Below are 24,883 nucleotides of genomic sequence, written 5' to 3'. Positions count from 1 at the left end.
TACTATATGATTTAAACTATATTGAAATAGGCGTAGTTTTTTCTTTCTTTAAAAAAAACAAAAAAAAAAAACAAAAAAAAAAACAACTCTAGGCGCAGAGCAGTGGCTCACACCTCTAATCTCAGCGCTTCGAGAAGCTGTGGCAGGAGGATCACTTGAGCCCAGGAGTTCAAGACCAGCCTGAGCAACACAGTGGGACCCTGTCTCTAAAAATAAATAAATAATTAATTAATTAAAATAAAAATAATAAAAATAAAAATAGCTGGGCATGTTGTCATTCCAGCTGCTCAGGAGGCTGAGGCAGGAGGATCACTTGAGCTCAGGTGGTCAAAGCTGCAGTGAGCCATGATGGTGCCACTGCACTCTAGCCTGGGTGACAGAGTGAGACCCTGTCTCAAAAAATAAAAAGCAGACCCTAAAGGGAACTATATAAGATATTAACTGTAATTGTGTGGGGTGGAAAGGCCACTAATTTTTTTTTCTTTCTACTTTTTTGCATTTTCAAGTATTTTTTGATAAGCAACTATTACTTCTATAATGGAAACTACTCTCTCACCCCCCCACCTGCATATAATGTTTTGTGTACTTTCTTAAAATTCCTAAAGCAGCCTTTATTCTATATTTGTTTTGCAGGTGGAAGATGCAATGCTGATGTTTGATAAAACTACTAACAGGCACAGAGGTAAGATTATCCCAGTGTAAGAGGGTTGTGTTCACCCTCTCCTGGTCTCTCTCTGTCATCCCCAGTCCCACTGACAAAAGATCCAGTGAGAGTCCGGAGTCAAGCAGGTAGAGGTGACCATCCTTTGAAGATCTTTATTCACGGAGGGTTCCAGTAGCACCAAGAGTTCCAGAACTGGATAGTTGGAAAGTCATTTCCTTCTGGCCTGGGAACTCCTGTTTAGTTATGCAGTCATCCCCAGCACACACATTCAGATATACCTCTCTAATCCCGCCTTTCTTGGTCCCTGGCTAACCTTGGCACTGAGCGATCCAAGGGGAAATTATTCACAGCAGTGACTCAATTGAGTTATCAATTTGCATTGAAGGAGATTCTTTAGGAGCAGACTGTCAATCTAAAGAGCCAAAAAATCAAAATAAAACTTTGTAGGTTCATTGGGTATGTAGCGATTACAGCCTTGGGAGTGCCCCGTGGGGCCTCTGGAATGTATAGAGGGCATCTGCACTTAATTGTATTTTTCCCTGTGCTGCCTCTGTCCTGTCCACTTTACAAAAAACGGGTCTTAACCTGGAGTCTATGAACCTCTGAAATGACATGCAAAATGTTGTATGTTTATACTTTTCTTGGGTGAAGATCCCTAGGTTTGGACAAATTCTCAAAAGGGTCTCTGGCCCTGCCCTTAGTCTCTTCCTTCCCCAAAAAGAACACATTAAATTTATTGCTTTAAACAGAAAAGTTGGAGGCATCTAGGAAAGTCCTCCCTGGAGGTAGCAGAGCCAAAGGAGGTGATGACTTGGCGTTCTGTTCTCCGGAAGCTCATGTTTCTGGGGTTCCTATTAACAGGGTGTTAATAAGCAGAGCTGCCTAAGGGGGTGGCAGGAAATGGTGTGCTGGTGCCCTTAAGGGAGGGAGCCTGGGAGTGAGCAGCGTTTCCTTGCCACTTGGATTGCATTTAGATGTTTCCTGTGTTGTTTACATTCCTGCTGTCACCTGTGATTAGAAGCAGTTACCCAGCGCTGACTGTATGTCTTTCCTGTTTGGAGAAGGCAGAGTGAGTGAAAGGCAAGAACGAGTGGAGTGGGAATTGTTGCTGGAGGGGCTGGGAGAAGGAGGGGGATATCCTGAGTGCGCCTGGTAATCTGGCTTCGAATGCATCCCTCTACAGCATCCTCAGAATGGGAGAGTTGAGCATTGGGTGCACAACAGTGGTGTCAAGTGGTATTTATGGAGGGAGGAGATGGCAGGGGCTGGAGGGTGGGGAGCAGTGGAGAAGCAAGGAGAGAAAGGAGGGGCTTGCAGGTGTGGAATGATCGGCTTTGTCCACTGCATTGCTGGGGAGTGAGAGCCCAGAGAGTGAGATGGAGTTGGTGCCCGTGGTGGGTAATTCAGGATTATCCTCCATCGTCATCCACATTCTGTCGATCTAGCTTTATGGTTTCCAAGCCCGACTTGCGGATGCATCTCCTAATGTGACCTTCGCAGCAGCCCCTGGAGAGTTATTGTGACATTAGGAAAAAATCACTTAACTTCTTTATGCCTCAGTTTATTCATCTGTAGGATGGGGGTAATCGTAGAACCTCCTCACAGGATTGCTTGGAGAGTGTAATGCCAAGCATCTAGTCAGTTGTGCATAAATCTTAGCTCTTATTAGTAGCATTATCATCACCTCCATCTGGTTGGCAAAATAACCAAGGCTCAGAGGAGGCAACTGAGAGACCCATAGCTGAGCAGGGTCTCAGGACTATTGATTTCAATTTCTGCTCTTTCTCTGCTGTGTCCAGATGGTATTGCGTTTGTTAAAAAGAGCACTGCCGGCTATTTATTTTCAGGGTGGGTGATGCCCATTTGAATTTGGCACCTGGTGTTCAGTGTTAGAATTCATAATCCTGGGAGATTCCAGAGTTGCCCCCAGGTGATATTGTTGTCCTTTTCATTTTGAAAATCAATGAAAGTATTTTTTGATCTGCTGTGTGTCAAGCCCTATGATGGGGACTCACACTGGTATCGTCTCATTAACTCTCAGAGCCGGGCAGGGAGAGGGCTGGTCATGGCAGAGGTGGGATTGAAACGCAGGACTTTGGACTTCTGGGTGGAGGCCCAGAGGATGTGCCAGGAAAAGTTCTTTATTTTTAACCAGATCCCTGTTGCTGTGGGTGAAGCCTCTTCCCTTTTTCCAAAAGGGAGAAAGGAAGGTGCTGGGCCGCAGAGATGGGGTGGCAGTTCGTCTGGGATGGGCACGGGAAGAGTGTGTTGCCCGTTGTGAGGTGGAGGATGGTCTGTTGGAGGGCCCGCTGCTCAGAGTGGCTTTGGGACATCATTGTTGGCTCTCCAGGAGTCCTGGTGGGCACTGGCAGGAAGGAGCATGGGCAGGGCCTTGGTGCATGCACACTCCTGCCCCCAGCCAAGCCAGGACCTCTGCTAGCACCCTGGGACCTGCCAGAGCTGAAGATGCCTGCAGTAGGGGCAGGACCAACTCTAAAATGTGTGGAGCCCAGAACTAGAGGAAAGGCAGGGCCTCCTATTCAAAGATGATTGAGAAGCTGGCCTGAGGGGCTGCAGCCTGTGGAGGGGGGATACATGCCAGGAAACCTCAGCAGGAAAGAGCCGCCATCCCACTGCCCTCGCTCTCATCCAGCGCCCTCCCACTCCGCGGTGTTGTTTCTGTGTGGTTGGGAGCACCGGCCCATACCCATGTTCCACCCCCTCAAGATACCTGAGGAGGCATTTCTCTTTGAACTGGGTGCTAAAGCTGGTGTAATACTTCACTGCATTTAGAACATTTAAGGGAGTGAAAAAAAATTGTTTTTTAAAAAGAAGAACATGTCACAGCAGAGGCACAGATCATATATGTGGAGTGAGCCAGCCCCACATCTGTGGCCTGATGGAGTGTGCATTTGGAATCAGGTGATAAGCACAAGGAAATAAAATCCTCATGCAGCCACCTTGCCCCAACCTTACCTTCACCTCCTCGGTTCCTGCTGTCCATGATCTTATCAAGAGGAAAGTGCTGTAGTGGCAGAAGTTGAGGACATCTCCCTGGCTGGTGCCGCCTCCTGCTAACTTCTTAAAAAGGCCCAGACCATCGACCCAGAGGTGTTGTCACAGCACATGCCTAGCACTTGTCCTCAGACTCCTAGCCCAGCCCTGTGGGGCAGCCTGGGGCCTCAAGTCATCCTTACCCCAGGAATTCTGACAGCTACCTGTGTGTCCTTGGAGCTGTGTGACATGAGCTGTGTGACATTTGCTGCTCAGGGATAACCATGGGGAACTGGGCTTAACATCTGATGAGCGTCAGGTGGGCCAGGCTCCCGGGGCCCATTTGGTCTCCACTTGCTGTTAGGAGCCACAGGTCAGAGCAGAATTTGCACTCTTTGCTCCCACTGGTCACCTCCTGTCCCTGCTCCCCATTGGTCTTTGTTGGGGCAGGGATGCCCTCAGTTCCATCTGCATGGCGGCAGCTTGTATCTCCAATCCACAGGAGCACCAGCCTGGGCCTCACTAGCGCCACAGGAGAGAACCCAAGACCTAGGAGAGAATGAGCCTCCTGCAATGTATGTCTTCCACCCTGCAGGCAGGAAGAGGGTCCCGCGTTCAGTCTGTGACTCCCAGTGGGTGGAACCCTTGAGATGTGGGGGCTCTCACCTTTCTCCTTACAGGCAGGCCTTCCTCCAGCTTCTGCTGCTCCCATGACATTTTTCCTGGGGCACGTTCCCTAACTCTCTGAGCATCTCAGGTTCTTCCTCTAAAAAATAAGAGACCTGGGATTGATGAGCCCCAGGACCTGAAGTATGTTTCTGGCCTTTCGCTTTTTAACTGTGAGAATGTTCAGGATGAATTCCTTTGCTATTTGTGTGAGTAGGGAGGGAGCGAGCAGTTCTTGCAGCTTGGGTTCCCTGGGAAGCAACTCTAGGAAGGGATTAGCAAGTAGGAGGCTTATCCAGAAGTGCTCTTGATCAGGAGAGGGCAGAGGCAGAAGCTGACTTGAGATGCCCTTCTGCAATGGGGTGCTCCTTCAGGGGTCTCCAGCTGAGGTGGGAGTGGCATCCTTGATGCCTGCACGCTGGCCTGTCATCAGGTACAGCTCACCCCATGAGGCTGATGTGACCTGGGCTTTCCCTGGGGAAATCCTGGAGGGAACTTCCAGCTGGGGACTGTCTTCCAGCAGCACTCCCAGCAGCTGGGAAAGAGGTCCTTCATTCCTGAAGGGGATCTAAGCATCCTGACACAGCACCCACTGTGATGGTGTGGGGAATTCTGTTGCTTTCTAAGCAGGCCATGTTAGCAATCTTGATAGAAACAGCCAACACTTTCTGAGCACTTACACACCAAGTGCTTAGCACAGTGCTGGCCCCTACCATTGAATCTTGATGACAAACAGCCATAGGTGAACCGAGCTGCCCAGAGTCGCACACTGGTCAAAGCAGAGCTTGGACATAAACCCAGCCTGTCTGACCCGGAGCTCAGGCTCTTACACTCTGCAAGCATTGTGCAAGGCAACTGGTTAAAGCAGAGGAGTTGGTCATTTTAAGGGTTTAGTAGTTCCCCATTTTGTGTCCTTCTCCACACCAGCCTTCTTGCTGGATGACCATGCTCCTCCATTTCCACTTGAAGAAACTAAGGCACGTAAGTTTGGAATATTGCACAACAGATTCCTGCAGCCAGACAAGGAGCAGAGCTATAGTTAAAACCTGGATGCCAGCCGGTGCGGTGGCTCACACCTGTAATCCCAGCACTTTGGGAGGCCGAGGCGGGTGGATCACCTGAGGTCAGGAATTCAAGACCAGCCTGGCCAACATGGTGAAACCCCGTCTCTACTAAAAATACAAAAATGAGCCGGGTGTGGTAGCGGGTGCCTCCTGAAATCCCAGCTACCCAGGAGGCTGAGGCCGAAGAATCTCTTGAATCCAGGAGGCGGAGGTTGCAGTGAGCCAAGATTGCGCCATTGCACTCCAGCCTGGGCAACAAGAGTGAAATTCTGTCTCACAAAAAATAAAACAAAAACCTGGATGCCTCCCTTGGCCCTGTCCCTCACTTCATTTCCTGGCCTTCCATACAATGATTTGTGCCTAGGGGGAGAGGAGAATGGTGGCTTTCCAATTTTCTCAGTCACTTCATTTGCTCTCTAAAAGTTGTTAGAAGTGATCAGGAAAACACTGGGCTGATCGTCAATGGATTTAATCAGTAGGAGGGGGAAGTTTGTTGCTTTATCCTTGTAAAAGTCAGATAAGATCTTGGACTCAAGGCATTAAGTATTGATCCCAAGGTGGGGCTGGAGGGGAGGGACAGGGAGGGAAAAGGCAACAAGGTGCTGTCCTTCCAGTTTGTTCTGTTGTTGGCAGGAGGCCATAGACAGCCAGCGGGAGGGAGGGGGGAAGGGTGCAGTGGGCAGCTGTCTCTCCAGTGTCCCCACAACCTCAGCCCTGATGGAGAAAGTGGAATGCGGGCATGTTGCTTGCTGAAATAATCTCGCACTCACCTCCTTATGGGGGAAGGGAACCCTCCCCGTTGTGAGGGTCACTGTAGAGGAACCTCAGCTGTCCTTCCCTCCAATTTCAGGACCCTGGGTTCCTGAGCCCTGCACAGCTGGGTTCCTCCAGGGAAGATCGGGATGGTTGAGGCCTAGTTGAAAGCAGGTGAGGAGTCTCTGAAGCTAACCCATAGCCTGGTGAGAGAGTGGTTTCTGGCAGAGGACATCCCTGTGGCCTTCATTACCCAGCAGGCCTGCTTGCCCTGGAACATTGCCAGAGGCAAAGGAACAGGAGACACTGGGAGAGAAATAAAGATTCCTGTGATGGATGACTCGTCTCCCAGCAGTTAGCAGTTGCTTATTAAATGCAATGCTAATGTCTTTGGAGAGGAATAACAGCCCTGAGACCCCCTGGAAGCGGGTGGGATGGTTTTGTGAGCCCCAGCGAGCACCATCAGTGGCAGGCCTCTTGGACTGAGAGGGTCCTTTCCCAGAGTGGCTGCGGTTTATCCCAGTTCCTAGGCTGGAAAGGCGCAGTGGTAGGGGATCCAGCCAGAGGGAGGAGCATCCAGGCAGGTGGCCTGAGAGCTTGGGTTCTTCCTGGAGCTTGCTCATTCTCTGTCCCAAAAAGCAGTTGGCCGACGTTTAAGGTCTTTGTAATTTGCGTAATCAGTTTATTTATTTAAATGGTGCCAGTAAGACGTAACGTAAGCTGTGATAGAAGATAATGCTTTCCTAAGGAGGAAAAACAGCCCTTAACGTCTTGAATACCTGCCAGACACTCACTTTTGAAATGACCACTGAAGTCCAGATTGACACTTTTATGTACAATGTATAAAGATGCTTAAGAATTGCACTGTAATTATTTGTTTATTGGTGTCTATTTCTCAAAAAAAAATAAAAGGGGGGCATAGAAAAAGAGTTTCACAAAGGTATAGGTTACATTTTAATAATTTAAAGCACTGCTTCACTTGTAGGTGTGGCATGTCAGACATAATGTATGCATGTCCTTCCTAATGAGAGTCTACCATTCTGACTTTATTTACCTAGGGAAGAATGTTGGGACTGTATAAGCTGTAGATGTGACTTTGTAGGATGGAGAAAGAAGTGTGTTTGACAAAAACGATCAGACCCTCTGGCCGGAAAGCGCACAGTCTAAGAGAAGGGTTGTTGGAGGGAGTCGAAAGTATGATAAGGATGTGTAGAATCACAGCTGGTGATGACACTTTCACTGATGTGACAGGAGGGCAGCCTGCAAAAGATTGGCTCCCATGCTGCCCTTGGTTGGAATCTGGAGCAGGATTTGCTGCTTGTCTTCCCTACTGGAATTTTACCGGTAGTATTTTCCGCACCTCTCGAATCTGCTGTTATCTTTTTACTAATTGCTGGTGGTGCTAAGGATGCATCAAACCCTCCCCCAAGTCTGAGATGTGTTAAGGGGCTTATGGGAAGCCTGTAAACCAACAGTTGGTCAGTATTGGTATTGATCCTATTTCTGCACCAGGATTAGAAACCACTTGACAAGAAAGCGGACAGTCTGTCATAGACCACCACCAACAGCCAGGGTTCCTGGCCTCCCAGAGCTTTCAGTTTAGTCTGTAGTGTGATGTAACATGCCAGCTGGGTTCTCTTATGTACGTTCAGGGTCCTAGATGGGGTTAGATGAAAATCCAGTTCTCTTTCCAGAGTGGACCATTGTCGGGTGGCGGAGGGTGAGGTGGGGGGGCAACTGTTTAAGAAAGACATTGACCAACAGGAATCTAGGAGAGAATGGTGAGAATGGAGTAGAAACTCAATATGATTGAGTCTCCTCTGGTTCAGCTTGGGTAAAGAGGCCTTGAGGGGAGCAGAGAGCTGTAATGTGGTCATGCATTGCTGCCTTTGGGTACTTAAAGAGATTCTGCTGGAAAAGAGTTCTGTGTAGCCTCGAAGTTGGGCACACTTGAGTTAGAACAAGGAGGAATCACCCAGTCCGACAGTGACAATAAGAGGACAGCCATTGCCTCTCTGCCAGATTCTCCGAACCCAAGGTTCTGTGCCTCCAGCTGGGCTCATTCTAAAGCTGGGACTGTGTGAGGGGGTGGGGATGCTGCATGCCCACCGTGAGGGGCACACCCGCCTCTTCACTCCCTTGCAGGGCTGTATCCCCAGGCCCTGTAACCTTGCAGCGATGGAGGGCAAAGGAAGGGGGTGGGATAAAGAGTCAGCCTACCGTTTGCCATCTTTCAGAGACCAGCCCTGGAGCTGTCTGCACATTTTATTTTCTCGTTAAATAAACACCATTAGCCTTCCTGAGAAATTGGTGCAAACATGACCTCGCAAATAACCAATTAAAAGGGTAGGGTTGAAGGGGAATGTGAATTTGAAAACATGTAGAGGAGGCCATTAAAGATTCCTGTAGAATCTGGCAACATCGATCGGAGACCTTAATTTTATTTCTGACAGGAAAGCAAGGAGTGTGCTTTATTTTTTATTTTTTATTTTTTCTCTGAGCTAACTCAATTCCGGAAGCGCCCATTCCGGCGCTGTCTCTTGAGATATTAATCAACACAGTAGCTTGGTTTCTGTTCACCTGCTTTTCTTTGGAGACACAGAGTAATACAAAGCCCTCAACTTCCTAGCAACAGGGCTGGGGGACAGGGTGCCCAGGGCAAGAGGGAACTTGCAAAGCCAGTGGGAATTTGGTACTGGGATGAGCTGTGCTTTTTTGGCCAAAATATAAATCTTAAACTTCTTTCCTTTGGAATAAAAGCCCTGGCACCAAAAGGGTGGTGACCTAATAGGTCTTCCTGCCTCCCCCTGCTATGGCCCACGGAAGCAGAAAGGGAGTGGGCTCAGGGTCAGCAACTTCATTGACCCAGAAGTGGTTTTTTTGTAGAGAGGGACAATGAATCTTTTGTTTGGTCCTCTTCCCATAGAGGCCCAGCCTGTGACTCTCACAACATGGTTTAAGATCTCGGTGAGGGCAGAGTGTGGAGGTCTGAAGAGAAGGGAGTCTTTAACATGGCAGCTTGATTAAAAGCACCCCCTTTCTTAGCATCACGGCACTGCCAGTGGCTGGAGAGCGGGCCAGGGGTCGTTGCAAGCCCTGGGTGGGCTGGAGAGGGCTGCCTCCCCGTTGGGACTTAAGATTCCTAGAGGGGTCCCGGTTATTGTGCACCTCTGGACTTGAGCTTCTATTTTCAGTTTGTAGATCAGAGGGTATACGCTCTCCCGTCTGTATCTGTATATCAGCATGGTATGCTGCGAAGAGCTTGAGTTTTAGAGTTGGTCATTCTCGGTTTCAGATCCCAGCTTTCCCTTGGGCGTGATCTCAGGCAAGTTACAGATGTTTTGCTCTCTTGCTAAGGTAACATACCCGTTCTGTAGGAGTTAAATGACTCCACTTGCATAGTGCCCACCGCAAGTGGCGAGTGCGGGGCAGCCTGGGTTCTTCCCCTTCCCCCTTAAGTGAAATCACCTGCTTAACTTCTTTAGGCAAACAAACTAAAATCTGTGTTTGAGTTTTGGGGACCCCAGTCTTGAAAAATAAAACCCTTTTGTGGTTGTTTTTTCCTCTGCTTTGCACACACACATATGCTCGCATGTGCATGGAATATCTTTGAAAGGATACCTGCAAAATTGGTAACAAGGAGTTAGAAGTGCATATTGGTTACGATCACACGCTCTGAAGCGAGACAGATCTAAGCTCTGTGACGTAATAGCTGTGTGATCTTGGGCAACTTTCTTATCCTCTCTGTGACTCAGATTCCTTATCTATAAAATAGGACATTGGGTTAGCCTGAGGCTTACGCCATTTAATGAGAATAAAGGGTTTGGAACAGTCTCTGGCCAGAGTAAACACTCAAATATGTTTTATGCACTTGTGCATATCATATGCAGATGTACATACATGAAAAAGTGTTGGTTCCTTTTTTTATGGGGAAGAGAATTAAGTGACCTGAGATAGGGAAATGAAATCTTTCTATTATATACTCATTTACATTTTGAATTTTTGTACCTTAGGTACTTATTACCTATTCATTTACTTCTTTAGTGTGAGCTTTTAAAATTTATTCCAGTTTAAATTGTCAATGCAGCAATAGAACAACATGAAAGAGACTTTTTGAAAGAAAAACAATTTACCAGCCGGGCTCAGTGGCTCACACCTGTAATCCCAGCACTTTGGGAGGCCAAGGCGGGTGGATCACTTGAGACCAGGAGTTCAAGACCAGCCTGGCCAACATGGTAAAACTCCGTCTCTACTGAAAATACAAAAATTAGCCAGGCATGATGGCACGTGCCTGTGATCCCAGCTACTCGGGAGGCTGAGGCAGGAGAATTGCTTGAACCCAGGGGGCAGAGGTTGCAGTGAGCTGAGATCATGCCACTGCACTCTAGCCTGGGTGACAGAGTGGGACGCTCAAAAAAAAAAAAATTACTCCATCCTAGCACCCTACCACAATAACTATTGTTTGCCTTCTTCCTGGCATGCACATAAAATGTTTTTAAAGTTGGTTGTAACTGTGGGGTTAATATTTGTTGGGCGAGGTGTGGGCACTGCCTCATCTGAGTTTTCTGTCGCGCCAGGGACACCTAGGAGTTCCAAACCAGCAAGATGTGATTCAATGCAGCTGAGCATCCTTCACCTCTGAGTCTCCTCTGTCTTTTTGTTTCCATAAACAGATGATCTGATGGATAGATGAGGATTTTCTTAGTAGTTTCTGCTCTTCCCAGACAACGTGCTATTATTAGAATAGCCAGACTGGCCCTGGTCTGAAAAGGAGCCTGATTTGCGCCAGTTCATCCAAGACCAGAGGGGAGAAGGGCTGGAACAGGGAGGTCCTCCATCCCAGGAGTTCAAAGTGCTTCATAATTCAAGTTTTTAAAAAGTTAAAAGCATTTTTCTACCCCCAGTTATGACTAGTAAACATGTGGGGACCTTACACAGCGTGGCAAATGCAGAATCTTCCTCTGCATTCCCATTGTTTATAGCTTAGGAGTCAAGGCAACACCTGGTTAATGATGCTTGTGAAGTGTCTAGGCCGTGTGGCAAAGGGATAAGAGCTTAGGTCTAGATTCACACTGCAGGACTCACTTTCCAGAGCAACCACTAATCAATTGCTGTGTGACCCTGGACAAGTTACTAAATCTCTCTGAACCTCAGTTTTCTCATCTATTAAATGGTGTTAATGTTATTAACCCATGGACTTGGGAAGTTTAAGTGAGATAGTTCATCTGTGTGAAACATCTGATGCTTGGAAGGCTATCTGTAAATGTTAACTTCATCATTATCATATTAATTATTGTTATTTTACTACTAAGAATACTGTGACTGTCATTACTTTGGGAATGGAGGCTCAGGCTTGCTGATTGGAGAGAGTGTTAACATCCTAGATAGCTGCTGGCAGATGCTGTCAAGTTTTCCACCTTGAAGGGTGTTATGGGCTGAATTTTGTCCTCCAAAAACATAAATTGAAGTCCTGATCCCTAAAAGATACCCCAAAAGAAGTCCTAACCCCAGAAAGATAAGTTGAAGTACCTCAGAATGTGACCTTATTTAGAAAGAGGGTCTTTGGAGGTGTAATCGGGTTAAGAGGAGGTCTTAGTGGAGTGAACTGATCTGACCACAGTCCTTATAAGAAGGAACATGTGAAGAGAGAGACACAGGGAAATGGCCACATGACCTCAGAGGCAGGGACAGGGGCAGTGTGGCTGCAAGCCAAGGATTACTGACCATACCAGAAGCTAAGAGAAGAGCCTGAAACAGATTTTCGCCTGAGCTTTCAAGAGGGCATGGCCTTGCCAACACCTGGATTTCAGATTTCTAGCTTTCAAAACTGAGAATAAGTTTCTGTTGTTTTAAGCACCCCCGTTTGTGGTAGCTTGTTACAGCAGCCCTAGGAAAATAATAGGGCAAAGTAGAGCTTCCTGCCCAGTATGTCCCCTTGCTCACTACTGGCCTGCAGTCCTGGTGGTCAGACTTATCCTTCTTGCTCTGTGCCTTCCTAGTCACAACCCCCCTCAGCAAAATGATGTGCAAGACAAGTTAGAGAAAAGACCTTTCATTGCAACTGAGAACACAGCCCCCGAAGCCTGAGCTGGTTCACACCTTGCCCGAGTCTAATTTACCTAAGACCTTGAAATTGACCTAAGGATGTTAAAGATATGTTTTGGTAGACAGAGAGAGAGAGACATTTGAAGAAGTCTGAAGTTTAAATTTTAATTTAGTGGCCTCCAGGGCTCAGTCATTTCTTTATAAGCCAAGGAATAACCAGTACAGTTATGAGTTGTCAGAATTCCCAGCTCCAGCGACACAAACCATACTCATTAGAGCGGTGTTTCTAGCTGGTTCGTTCAACTTGGCAATTCAGGGCAATAATCCAGAAAAAGAAAGGAAGGAAGAAAAAGAAGGAAATCAGGAGAGCTCATGTGTATGACAACATGCACCCTGGCATCCCTATATACCTGACTCCCTTTCTATCCTGAAAAAAAAAAAAAAAAAAAAAAAAAAAAAAAAAAAAAACAGCAAGACAACACTGAACTTCAAAAGCTGCCAAACAGACTTCTTGATTTCTTTATGTTGTCCCAGAAGCCCTGTCAGGCAGGATCATTTGCCAAATTCAATCCTGGAGTGAATTTTTAAGCTAAATTAATGCAGTTGGAGGTCAAAATGGCAACACCTACAGGTCTCCAGTTGTAAGGATGCCGGTGGGCACAGCAGTAATTGATCATTATAGCACTCATGTGGATGTGCTTCTCTTAATCCTCTGGTATGGTTGGCAAACCCAGTAGTGTATAAAAATCGCTGCCATGATTTTAAAGTGATCAAAGTTGTACACCTTTGAGCACTCCCTACGCATTTGAAATTTTTCCCTCAACTTGCCACCCATCTTGGTATCAGGAAATAATTGAAAGCGCCTTCTTCCCCTTGAACGTGTCCAGCATTGGTGCCTGTGTTCTAGCACCCTAGGCAAAGCCAGCGCTTCTGCACCAAATCTGCAATGTGCGTACGCAATGCTGACATCCGATTTATTATCTTGGAGGGCTGGGCTGGCTCATGGATGATTCATGACTCTGCTTTCCACTGCTGCTGGAGGTGACATCATCTATTCAGGATCCAGAATAGACACAGGAGCAACAGTGGGCCGTGTTTTGTGTCTCTCTCACCAGCCTTGGGCTCCCTCCCACTTGCCACCCCACTGCTTGGTGTTCACTGAGTGGGAATGGTGGTGACCCAAGGAGCCCGTCGGAAATATTTCCTTAGTAGAAGGTCATAAATGTGTTTCAACACCGTTGCACAATAAAGCAGAGACGGGACCTTCCCCAAAGTTCATCTCTTCCCTTAGGTTCTTCTAGTTGGAATGTAGATTTCACTGACAACCGAAGAGCTGCTTAACTCTGTGGCCAACTTTGATTTTCTCATGTAGAGACAGGGTTGGTTAGGAAAGTCTGGCTGAGATCATTTATCCCACAGTCTAGCACTGGACACTCTGTATGATGACTGATTGATGTCACGTTAGATGTTGGGATTAGATTGATGGTTTCCACCCTGGCTGTACATTAAAATCCGCTGGGGAGTTTTTAAGATGTCCTGATGCCTCAGTCCCACCCCAGACCCATTAAGTGAGACTCAAAGATGGAGCCCTGGCATTGGTTATTTTTAACATTTTCCAGCTGCTGCTGATGTGTAGTCAGGGCTGGGCACCTCCGGGTCACATGACCTTCAAGGAGCCTTCCAGCTTTAAAACCCTTTAAAAAGGCAGCCCTGCTGACTTGGACCAGGTCTTTGAGCCTGGTCTGTGTCTGGGCAGTCTGGTACGTGTCCTGGTGTTAAGCCCTGGGAGGGGGGATGCCTCCTTCATGTGGGGCCCTTCATGGGTGACTAGGCCAGCTCCATCCATTGCCTGTGCCCATGACTTCTTGTAATTTTCGTTTGTGGCACTTCTGAGTTCTTAATGACTGTTATTTGCTTGATTATTTGATTCTTATCTGTGTCTTCCACTCTCCTCCTATGTCCCCTTTGCCCAGCAAATACCATGAATCTATGACAAGGTGGGCACTCATCTTGGTCTCTGTCCTCATTTGCCTGAAAACTGAGAATGGTTCCTACTCACACTTCCCATCTCAACTTCCTTTGCTCTAACAAAACGGAGGTGCGGAAGCCCTGTCTGGAGAGGCATGTAGGAGCTACACCTGTCTTCTGAAGAGGGCCTTGGAGACCTAAAGAGATGATTTGGGAACACTGTTTTTCCGGCACCCAAGGAAAGAACCCACCCAGCAAACTAATGAGAGTTTTTTCTTGCTGGCTTAAGAGGGGGAAAAAGTGCCTTTAGTGTTGTCGTAGCTGTTCTTAACAGCTGATTTAGAAGAAGGACTGAAAGTACTGGTTTGAATCAAAAGCATCAGTCCTCCTTGGACCCATGCAGCCTGGTTGCTGCCCTGGAGGGCTGGAGGGAGGGCAGGCTTTAGCCAGGGGTCTGCTGCAGTGTTTAAAGTATGTACGCACTTCTCCCCCAGAGGCCAGGTAGAGAGAGGTGTGTGCTTACAGATCGAGTTCTAAATTTCCTCCCCACTTCCAAAATCACTAGTTTTGGCGTCTTAAGTCTTCTTTTAATTAAGTTGATTCATTTGCTCTGGAAAGAGTTTTCCTGATTCAGCTAGTATATTTATGTATAAACTACTCTGGAAACACCTGGCAATTTTTCTGAGTGACAATGAGGAAACATAGTTTGAAAATTATGGTTTAATTTGCTCTTCCCCTACGCTGTCTTACCTTTTAAAAAATGGGTAAGATTTACAAAAGAAGCTTTGTATTTTGCCCATATGTTTTACAGCAGAGATATGTGTATCAACAATACCTAATAATTTCCCTTTATGTGATTTTTAGAACTCTAGCTTTTAATGGACAATTGAATCATTCCTTGGCAAAGAGGAAATCATCTAATTACATGTTTTTACTTATTGTGAATTTGCAGGTAGGCCCCAGAGAGATTGGTGAGCATATATAAAAAGTTAGAATAAACAACATCTTAATGACTATTTTCAGGAGTGAAAAGCTGTGTTGTCACTTTGGGGTCGCATCCCAGCTCTGTGTGTGTTGTGCGTATGTGCGTGTGAGCGTTGCTTGCAGAGTGTGTGTGCCTGTGAGTGTGTTTGTGTGTAGGTAGGAGGGTGCAAGGCACATTTGAATTGGACGTGGCCCTCGGTTGGTTTCTTTTTTTTTTTTTTTTTTTTGAGCCAGAGTCTAGCTCTGTCGCCAAGGCTGGAGTGCAGTGGCATGATCTCGGCTCACTGCAAACTCTACCTCCTGGGTTCACACCATTCTCCTGCCTCAGCCTCCCAAGTAGCTGGGACTACAGGCGCCCGCCACCACGCCAGGCTAATTTTTTGTATTTTTAGTAGAGACAGGGTTTCACCATGTTAGCCAGGATGGTCTCATCTTCTGACCTCGTGATTCACCCACCTCGGCCTTCCAAAGTGCTGGGGTTACAGGCGTGAGCCACTGCGCCCAGCTGGCCCTCGGTTGTTTTCAAAAAATAAACTGGAATCAAAAACACTATAAAGGATCAAAATAGGAAAGTAGACACCTGCCCCTGTTTTATTTTGCTTTATTTTAGGTTTATGGCCTCTTTAGTGTGGGACTAATTAAAATCCCCTGATAAGGCCTAGTACCCTGGCCCGATCATTAGTAGCGTTGTTCACTTTTCCTGGGTAGGATAAGTGGCTTCCAGAAACAAAGTGGTTTGAACCAGAAATGGCACCTCCTGGGTTCATCCCCTTTTTTCTTTTCTTTATAAGATTCTTTAGCAAAATGCAGGGGGTAGGGCGCTGCAGGTAGCCCAGCGAATCTTGCTGCTGCCAGGGCAGTAGCAGCTGGGGTGGGAAGAGGAGAGCAGCTGGGGTTGTGTTATTAGTCATTCCATGAAGAGATTGATTTGATAAATAATAAAGCAGTGATATTAGCAACACATGCTTGCAGGTCAGATGACTTCGATGAAAACCCCCAGTTAAATGTGTGTAATGGTTTGACAATATATATGCCTTCTAAAAACATCCTATTTTAAAATGGAAATTGGACTGTTCATGCAATTCTTAGCAAATATGCCGAGACCATTACCAAAGGGAGCTTGGAAATCTGAAGGATGATCTTTCTATTTAATTTGGCCTCTACCCTCCCCCTTTCAAAGGATGCTTGAACTCACTTTGTTTTCCTGTCCTTGCCTTTTCATTTTGGTAACTGTTTTGATTTGTAAAATACTATGCCTCATACTACACTCCTTTATGATGATTTACTGTGCTGTTCTTATCTTTCACCTTAAATCCTTGATAAGAGCATTTTAAAAATGAAATTGCTACCTGACACTATTATAAAATCTTGGCTGGCAGCCAGTGGAGAAACAAGCATGTTTTGTGGGGGAGGTTGGGGCAGAGAAGGAGACTTGAGTTTAGAGAAAGGAAAGATTTTCAAAGGAACTGTATAGCACGTTTTTCCCCCCTCTGAATTCTGGAACCCCCCCCCCTTTTTTAAGTAGAGCGTTAATGCAACCTCATAATGCAACCTCGTAAGTGCCTCTTCACTATTGCCTAGTGGACCGTGGGGTGGGCGGTGAGTGAATTGAACAGACAAAGATTCTTTAGGCAAACGTTATCTGCGCTGAAGATGGAACTCCCACATGTCTTTTGCTATGGATTGGAACTGGATGGATGGATGGACCGGACAGATGGATAGCAGTGAACTGGCTACCATATTTACAGCTAGGAGCACATGCCCTTCTCAACTCCAGACATCCCCACCCCTGTATCCCACCTTGTTCTGTTCCAGACACATCAAAGCAGAACCCCCTTTAGTTGCAGCAGCTGTGACAATCGACTGACCAAAGATGGAAACTTCCGTGTGTTTGTTTGTCTAGAGATCTCCCTTTATCCACAAAGGGCATCACTGATGGAGGGGACCAGTAAATAGAGCTGTCTGAAGTAGCAGGTTATTGAAATTCTAGTATTGTGACTTAATGAACTCTTGTCTTTAATTCATATGACTTGGAGAAGACAGCCATTCTCTCCCCATAATGGAGCTTGTTAACCCATCTCTGCACTGACTGGTGCTTTTATTATTATTATGACGACTGGAGAACATAAGTCTGAATGTTAGAATAACAGGTTTCCCGAGTGCCTGGCAGAGAAGGGAGTGCATAATGATGATGATCTTTCGTGGGAATAACAGCGGCCACCGGCTTATCTGGCACAGGCGTTACTACATCTGAGTCGCCTGAAGTGCCATTTGTGAAGACCTGGTATTTATTGTCCTAGATTATTGGGGTGGGGGAGGGGAGGCAGCAGAAGGGACACTTATCATCCCGTCAGGGCTCGACAGCCGAGGGGCAGCTGCTGGGTGCGAAGGCCACAGTCAGCGGGAGGCCGCTGTGTGTAACTGGCGATTCTGGGGCAATTATGCCCAATTTATCATGCACCTCATGAAAATATAATCCACCACCAAAATGACTGCTTTTGGAAACTGTCTTGTCTCTTTTGAGCCGAGACTGGAGACAACCAGACAAGGTTCGGTGGTAACGAATAAAGAAACATTACTTTCTGAACACAATCTTCTGTCACCAGTCACTTTTCAACAGACATTCAATCAAAATGCTAATAGCAGCGGCCCCAAGGGACCGTGGTTATTGTAATACTAATTGATTGGTTGGAGGGTGGGTTTTGATAAGTGCAGCTGAAGATTTCTGAAATATGATTCTCTTTAATTACTGTGACGCTAATAAAAAAATGAACAAATGATTTAATGATGATTTCCTGGGTAATGGCGTAAAGATTTTGTTTGAGTTTAAAATGAGATAGGGTAAAAACTACACCGGAAAAATAGGGCTCTGGTGGGTGGCCTTGCCTTTATCAAACCTAGGCATGGAGATTCAAATCCAAGAATGTCCTTGGAAGGCTGCGTGGCATGGTGATAACGGCCTCTCCTGGGTTGCCAGGGCCGGTCAGGCTGTGGGTGGATGCCAGCTTGAAGTGATTGGCATTTCTGGGAGTGGGTGCTGATCCGTCCATGTGGGTTTCCCAGGGTGGCCAGGCTGCAGCCTCCCGCTGTGGGGCAGAGTGAACCCCCCTGCCTCAGGAGAGGTACATCTGTGCTTGAGGCTCTGGGGCTTCATGCTCTGGCCCCACAGCCACTGTGTCCTGGGCCCTTCCATGTTCCAGGTGCAATGCTAGTTCTGGCAGTACTGCAGGAAACAAGGCAGGCCAAATCCCAGGCTTCCTGAGCTCATGTTCTGTGGGAAGAAGGAACATACATCACACGATTTCAGGTACTGCTGAGGACTAAGAAGAAGAGAAAATAGGGAGCTGTTGGCGAGGGGGCCTGGGCCTACTCTGTTTAGGTGGGTAGCTGGGAGTGGCCTCCCTGAGGAGTAGGCATTGGAATTGGGAGGCAGAGAACTGTGAGAAAGGCATTCCAAGGAGCAGACAACAGCAGGTGTGCAGGACCTGGCATGGGAAGGAACTGATGTGTTGGTAGGACAGGTGGAGGCCTGGGGTCTCCAAGAGAGACAGTGGTAGAGGTGACTGAGAGAGGCAGACAAGGGCTGCATGGTGAATGATTTGTGAGCCAGGCAAGGCAAATGGGAACCCTGAGAAGGAGGTCAGAAGGGCAGAGGCATATGACTGATGCTCTAGAAAGATCCCAGTGGCTCCTGAATTAAGGAAGGACAGGAATGCATGTTTGAAAGTAGGGTGGCCAGTCGAAGTTTGTTGCAGAAGTTCAGGGGAGAGCTGATGGCGTCTTGGGTAAGGGTTGTACAGTGGGGAGAGGTAGTGGGATTTAAAATATATATTTGGAGATAAGATATGGTAGATTCTGATGGATTGGAAATGGGTTATGAGGTGAGGGGAGAGAGAAAAATTAGAGTGAACTCTAGGTTCTTGGGTTGAGCTCTTGAGGGATGGTAGTGCTATTCAATAGTATGGGGACTGCTTTGGTGGAAGGAACACATTTGAAGAAGAAAATCAGTTGTTCTGTTTGAAATTCCCATTGGGATCCATTTGGTTTTGGTGATGTTTAGTAGTTGCATAGACAAAAAGTACACACACACACACACACAGGCACACACACACACACGCAGACATGTCTCTGGAGAATTAACATAACCTACCCAATTGTTTTTGCATAAACCTCTCTAAGGAAAGGATTGTTTCAGGGGAACCCTGAGTAGATTTTATTGTCAGTGTGGTAGACAATGAAACTTGCAGAAAGGGTGGTGGTTTGGTGCCTAAACACTCCAGGTTTTCTAGCATTCAGGGTCCCCTGTGCTTTTCTGTTGCGGTTCATCCAGAGTGTTTTGTGAATGATGTTGCATCCAAGAATCAAAGCATCATTGCATCCACCCCAACAGGGAAGAGAGATCCCATAGATGTGGACGCTCTTTAGTACCCATCGTGGCGTCCTCCTCCCAGTGTGTGTAGAGGGGTTTGGGCTCACTGTGAATGTCCTAGGAAGACCAACTCTGGGGTCCAAAGCCCTGACCACTCCCTTCTTCTTACAGCCCCCTGGGTCTCTCAGATTTCGAGGGCTTAACCTGTACAGAGGGGCTTACCCTTTGTATCCCTGTCCATGCAGATTATAGGTGGGCCTTCCTGGGGTGGGTGCAGCTCTGACATATTAATTGGTTTAAAAAAAAAAACACAGAAATCAGATTTGTGTTATTGGGATGGGAGTGGGGGCTTAATTGGGGCGGAGAGGCAGTGATAGCCTTCCTTTCAATTTGTCAAGCTTTCTTTAAAAAGATCTGCCAAAGAAGAAAGGGTAATTAATAGGCTTGAAGTCATTTCCGATGTGTCAGGATTTCTGCCTTGCTTCCAAGTGATAATGTTCGCCGGCTCCGGGCCTCTAGGGAGCCTTCCGTCTTATTAACTTGTCTGGGAGAAACAGGGAGTAGGGATAGCTCGGGCCAGTGGGTGACAGGAAATAAAGATTTGTGGTGTAGTGAGCTGTAAACACTAGGGCTGGATAAGTTTGGTGTGGGGGGCTGGGAGCAGGTGGGGGGGCATGCAGAGGGAGAGTGTTTGCTCTCAAACTCCACTTCATGAAGCAAAGTCCTGGAGTTTCCTGGGTCAGATGGCCATTCAGAGTCAGCCCGGATAACCCCAGGGAAGAAGTGCTTTTAATGAGCAGCTTTTAGACACTCGGCAATTTTTGTGTGTGTTCGCCTCTTCATCCCTTACTTCTCACTGTTTCTTTACCTCTTCCCTCCACCGCCAAAAAAAAAATCATCTCCCACTGAAAAGCTCTTTGGACTTTACAGTAGTTATTCTCTCAAGCCCTGGACATTGCCTGCACACATAGACACCAAACTTTTGACTTTTCCAAAGACAGAATTGTTTTATTTATTTGTTTGTTTGTTTTTTAAAAGGCTCGGTCTCACTATGTTGCCCAGGCTGGTCTTGAACACCTGGGATTCTCCCATCTGGGCCTCCCAAAGTGCTAGGATTACAGGTGTGAGCCACCAGGGCCCCGGCCAACAGAATTATTAATGAGTATCTATTAAGCAACTAATTGTGCATGGCGCCGTCTAACACTTGGTCAGTTATGTGGGCTTGGTGCCTGCCCTAGAGGGGTTTATGCTTTGAGAAAACAAGCCCACCTCCCCGCTGCCCTTTTTTTTTTTTTTTTTGGCAACAAATGGGTTTAGTTGCAACAAATGGGCTGCTGTCTGGCAACTAAAGTTGTGGTCGAGTGGAGAAGGGATGCTGTTTTCCCTCCGTTTCTGGTAGTTGCTCACTACCATGACCCTGTCGTTGTGAGAGCTCTTTGCTGTCCTTTCTACCTCACGTTCACCCTATCCTCAGCTATAGTACCATTCAGCTTTGAAAATTAGAACCTAGGTGAATCTAATGTTTTGAGTGAATGGATGAATGATGAGAATAGTCATTGTAGGCACTGCTGAGGCTTTTTCATCCCTCCTCACATTTAATGTTTACAGTCTAGCCACTCCATTTACCTAATGGGTGATTGATACTCAGAGAGGTTAAGTAACCTGACCAAGGTCACACAACCAGTAGGAGGTGGAGATTGGGATATAAACCCAGGAATCCTGTTTGACGATAACTCCTTGACCGCTACGTGGGCTCCTGCGTTTGTACTCAGGGGCAAGGCTTCAGCAGTTGGCAGAGATCTGAGCTTGATGCCCAAGGCCTTGCTGAGTAGAGAAAGGAGTTCAAGAGAGGCTTGGAGATGGGCCCTTTTTGGAGCAACCTCTGGCTGCAGGGAGGTCAGCTGAGACCCTGGACATGCATCCAAGCATTTGGAGGAGGGTTGATGCTTGAGCAGGAGCAGAATCTTCATGGGCCGTGGTCTCTCCTGAACTGGGGGAAGCCAGCCTGCCTGCCTCCTCCCACCACCCCATCCCCGCCTTAGTTGTCAGTGAATGCAGTCTTTTCTGAGCCAATTAGAAATCTCAATAGGATTGAGAATAGCTGCTGAAGACAAACGCTCCTTTTAAGTGCTATCAGTGCACGGGAGTGGGGGCTTGCAGAGCTGTTCTTAGAGCTTGGGTTTGGTGGCTCCGGCTGGCAGCAGGAAGCAGTGGTTGGCAAGGCGTTATTGCAGCTAGCCAGGGGAGGACAGCATCCCAGGCGACCTTCAGGATCGCTGCAAGCACAGATCTCCTTGACAGGCACCCTCGTTTGGGCCTTGTTCTTCTCCTTTGTTAACAAAAGTGCTTAAGAAGTAAAAGTTGAGTTAGTATAGGAAACCTGCAGTAAATAATGCCGGCTTCAGCTGTATGCAAGCTGTTCCTCACACACTGTGCTTTTCATTGTTTAAAATAGCAAGGTTTGGATTTGGGGGGTCACAGGGAGAGAACATGATGTCTCTTTTCCTTTTGTTTTTGTTTTGCCTCTTTTTACCTTTTCTTTTCCGAAAGTAATTTTTGGGACAGAATCAAAAGTGAAGCAAAAATCCAAATGAGCTCTCCATTTTCTTAATACCCATTTCCCCTTGTCTTTTTCTCTCTGTCAGCTTTGAAGCTGGGCTGGAAAATGTTAGAGATTTTCAGCCTGGGGAAGAGTCGAGGTTCAGGACATTTTTCCTTTTCCTAGGGAAACTCAGAGCAGGGTTAGACAGTTTGCACATCCAAGACCAACACACATAGGCACACACGTAACCCTCTGTCTAGGGCCTGATTCAGTCCGCTTTCGAGAGTGTTCTGAATGAGAGCACTGTGCTGGCGTCTTCCACCCCAGCCTCACTTCACAGGATAATTTTTCAGGAGCCATTTTTCTATTAAACTCAAGAGTAGGAATTGATGGGGGGATGGGGTGCTCTTTGAAGATGCAATTTGAATTTATTTATTTTAATGATTAAAGAGAAAGAATGGTTATTATTCACATGAATGACCTTCCCCCGGTGCTTTTTTGAAAGGAATTGTGTTGGTTTATTCAAAGTGGCTTAGAACTCACATAATGGCCTACTTCTGTGGAGCTTCCTGAATGAAGCCATGAACTGGGAGGGAATCAAAGTCCCCTTATTTCAGTGCCGGGAGGTAAATGGATAGGGGACAAAAAGAGCCAATATTATGTCTCGGGCTAAATAAGGTTTCCAGATCAGGGGCTGAACCTGCCCTGACTCCATCCTGAATTCTTCCTGTGCGGATAGGTCCTCACTGGACTCACCTGGGCTGGAGAATCAGCTTGGACACAGACCCCTGGCTTGGTGTGAGCCTCAGGGATTGCTGCTGGGAGGGAGGGCAGAGGTCTGTAGGTGGAGAGGTAGGTTCAGGTAGGTGGAGAAGGCACATAGACCACCGTCTGGGATGAGGTCACTATTGGATTGGAAATTGCTGTTCAGGCAAGGGTAGAATCAGGTGCCTGACATGTGCCAGTTGCTGCCTGACATCTGCCGAGCCCCAGGTGCACCCATGGGGTCATGCATGTACACACACTGGTATTCTCACACCCCCCTCTTCCTGCCCTGCCATGCCCCACCGCCCTTCCCCCACCTGCTGCTGAAGTCTTAGCTTTCTTTTTTTTTTTGAGACGGAGTCTCGCTCTGTCGCCCAAGCTGGAGTGCAGTGGCCAGATCTCAGCTCACTGCAAGCTCCGCCTCCCGGGTTCACGCCATTCTCCTGCCTCAGCCTCCCGAGTAGCTGGGACTACAGGTGCCCGCCACCTCGCCCGGCTAGTTTTTTGTATTTTTTTTTTAGTAGAGACGGGGTTTCACCGTGTTAGCCAGGATGGTCTCGATCTCCTGACCTTGTGATCCGCCCGCCTCGGCCTCCCAAAGTGCTGGGATTACAGGCTTGAGCCACCGCGCCCAGCCAAGTCTTAGCTTTCAAATGCAGGTGTTGAGGTTAATAACAAGATGTATCCCAGTTGGCCATTTGCTTATGAGGCTTCTCACTGGGTTCTAAAGGTGGGAAAGAAGGGATTTAAAAAGATCACGGGCGTGAAAGCTGGAAACAATGGTGTCCTTTGCTTGGGGTAAGGATTGACTAGAGGTAATTTTATATGCTGACCACTCCTGTAGGAAAAGCAGCTTAGGAAGACATCAAGCCCTGCCTGTGCCCACCCAACCTGTCTCCCCCTGGCTGGACCACTTGCTCCAGACCAATAGCCCAGCTTCCCTGGATCCCTCAGCTCCAGAAGGTTGCCTCCTACTCCACTTGCTGCATAGAGGGGTTTTCTGGAACAGAGAATGCCCTGGACCTAGAGCCCCTTGTCCTGGGGCTCAAGGACCCAGCTCATGTGACCTTCAGCAGGTCTCTCCTGCTACTGCCCCAGGACTGACCACACACCTGGGCGCTGTCCCACCACTTCCTCACTAGACCCTCAGGCCATCTGGTCGAGAGGTTTTTACTGCTAACGGGACAGGGTAACCCACATAACCCATGGGGGAGTTGCCTCGGTCTAATTAAAGTTCAGAGTGATGTTCACTGGTCTGTAATTCCTGACTCCCTTCCTGAGAGAGTCCTGGGAACTGAGCTTGGCTTTCTGCCTGCTTCTTGTCTCCGAGCATGGAGACCAGCCAGCCCTCCCCAACCCAGCCCCCCACTCACTGCCCTGCTGCATCCAGCCCCTGGGTCTTCCACCTCCTGGCACGCTCTAGCCTAGGCCTGAAGTAGCAGGGCCAGACACTAGGTGTCGCCGTCCCCGCCCTGCCTCCGTCCCCGGAGGTCTTGGCTCATGGGCTTTCTTGATTCCTGAGTGTCTTTTTTAATCCCTATTGCCCAGCAACAGCTTGCTTGGTTAGAGACAGTCTGGCAAGTTTCCTCTGGTTCAAACTTATGTTTGAAGTTTTTCCGCAACTGGAAGGTGATTCTCTGGCTTCTGAGCTTCACTCAACCCTCTCTGAGCCCCAGCATGGGGGACCATTGGTCTCTTCTTTCTGTGACTGGTCATCTTTTACAGCTTTGATTCATGTTCTTAATGTCCAGTTTTATATGTGCTTAAGCTTTATAAGACACTTCAGTATTTTTAGAAAATAAGTGGGGACATAAACATATACCACCCAGAAATGACTGCCCCTAGAATTCACAGAGTGGAAGAACCAAGCTTTGTAGGGCTGACGTGGCGTGGGCTGGGAGACTTCTGAGAGGCTGATACTGGTCTTTGAATGAACTCTTTACCCCACCAAAAGAAGAAAAAGGGTTCCAGTGACTTCAAAATTTTTTGTTGTTGTTTTGGGAATGTTGGCACCACTGGGAATAATGAGAGATGCCTGGCCTATTCAAAAGTGGGATCAGAAACCGCAG

At 47.4% G+C, this 24,883-nt stretch overlaps 1 protein-coding gene across 6 annotated transcripts in view; it reads left to right on the top strand.

Moving 5' to 3' along the window:
• MSI2 (musashi RNA binding protein 2) overlaps positions 1-24,883 on the top strand; it is a 430,569-nt gene that overhangs the window by 273,295 nt on the left and 132,391 nt on the right. For all 6 annotated transcript variants that reach the window (XM_030922587.1, XM_030922585.1, XM_030922583.1 and 3 more), the window contains exon 7: positions 634-682. In XM_030922587.1, the coding sequence (XP_030778447.1) occupies positions 634-682 (49 nt within the window). The remainder of the gene's footprint in view (positions 1-633; positions 683-24,883) is intronic.

Source organism: Rhinopithecus roxellana, chromosome 19, assembly GCF_007565055.1.
Source record: "Rhinopithecus roxellana isolate Shanxi Qingling chromosome 19, ASM756505v1, whole genome shotgun sequence".
NCBI lineage: Eukaryota > Metazoa > Chordata > Mammalia > Primates > Cercopithecidae > Rhinopithecus > Rhinopithecus roxellana.
Note: the sequence above shows the minus strand (reverse complement) of the source record. Positions and strands in the feature narration are given on the sequence as shown.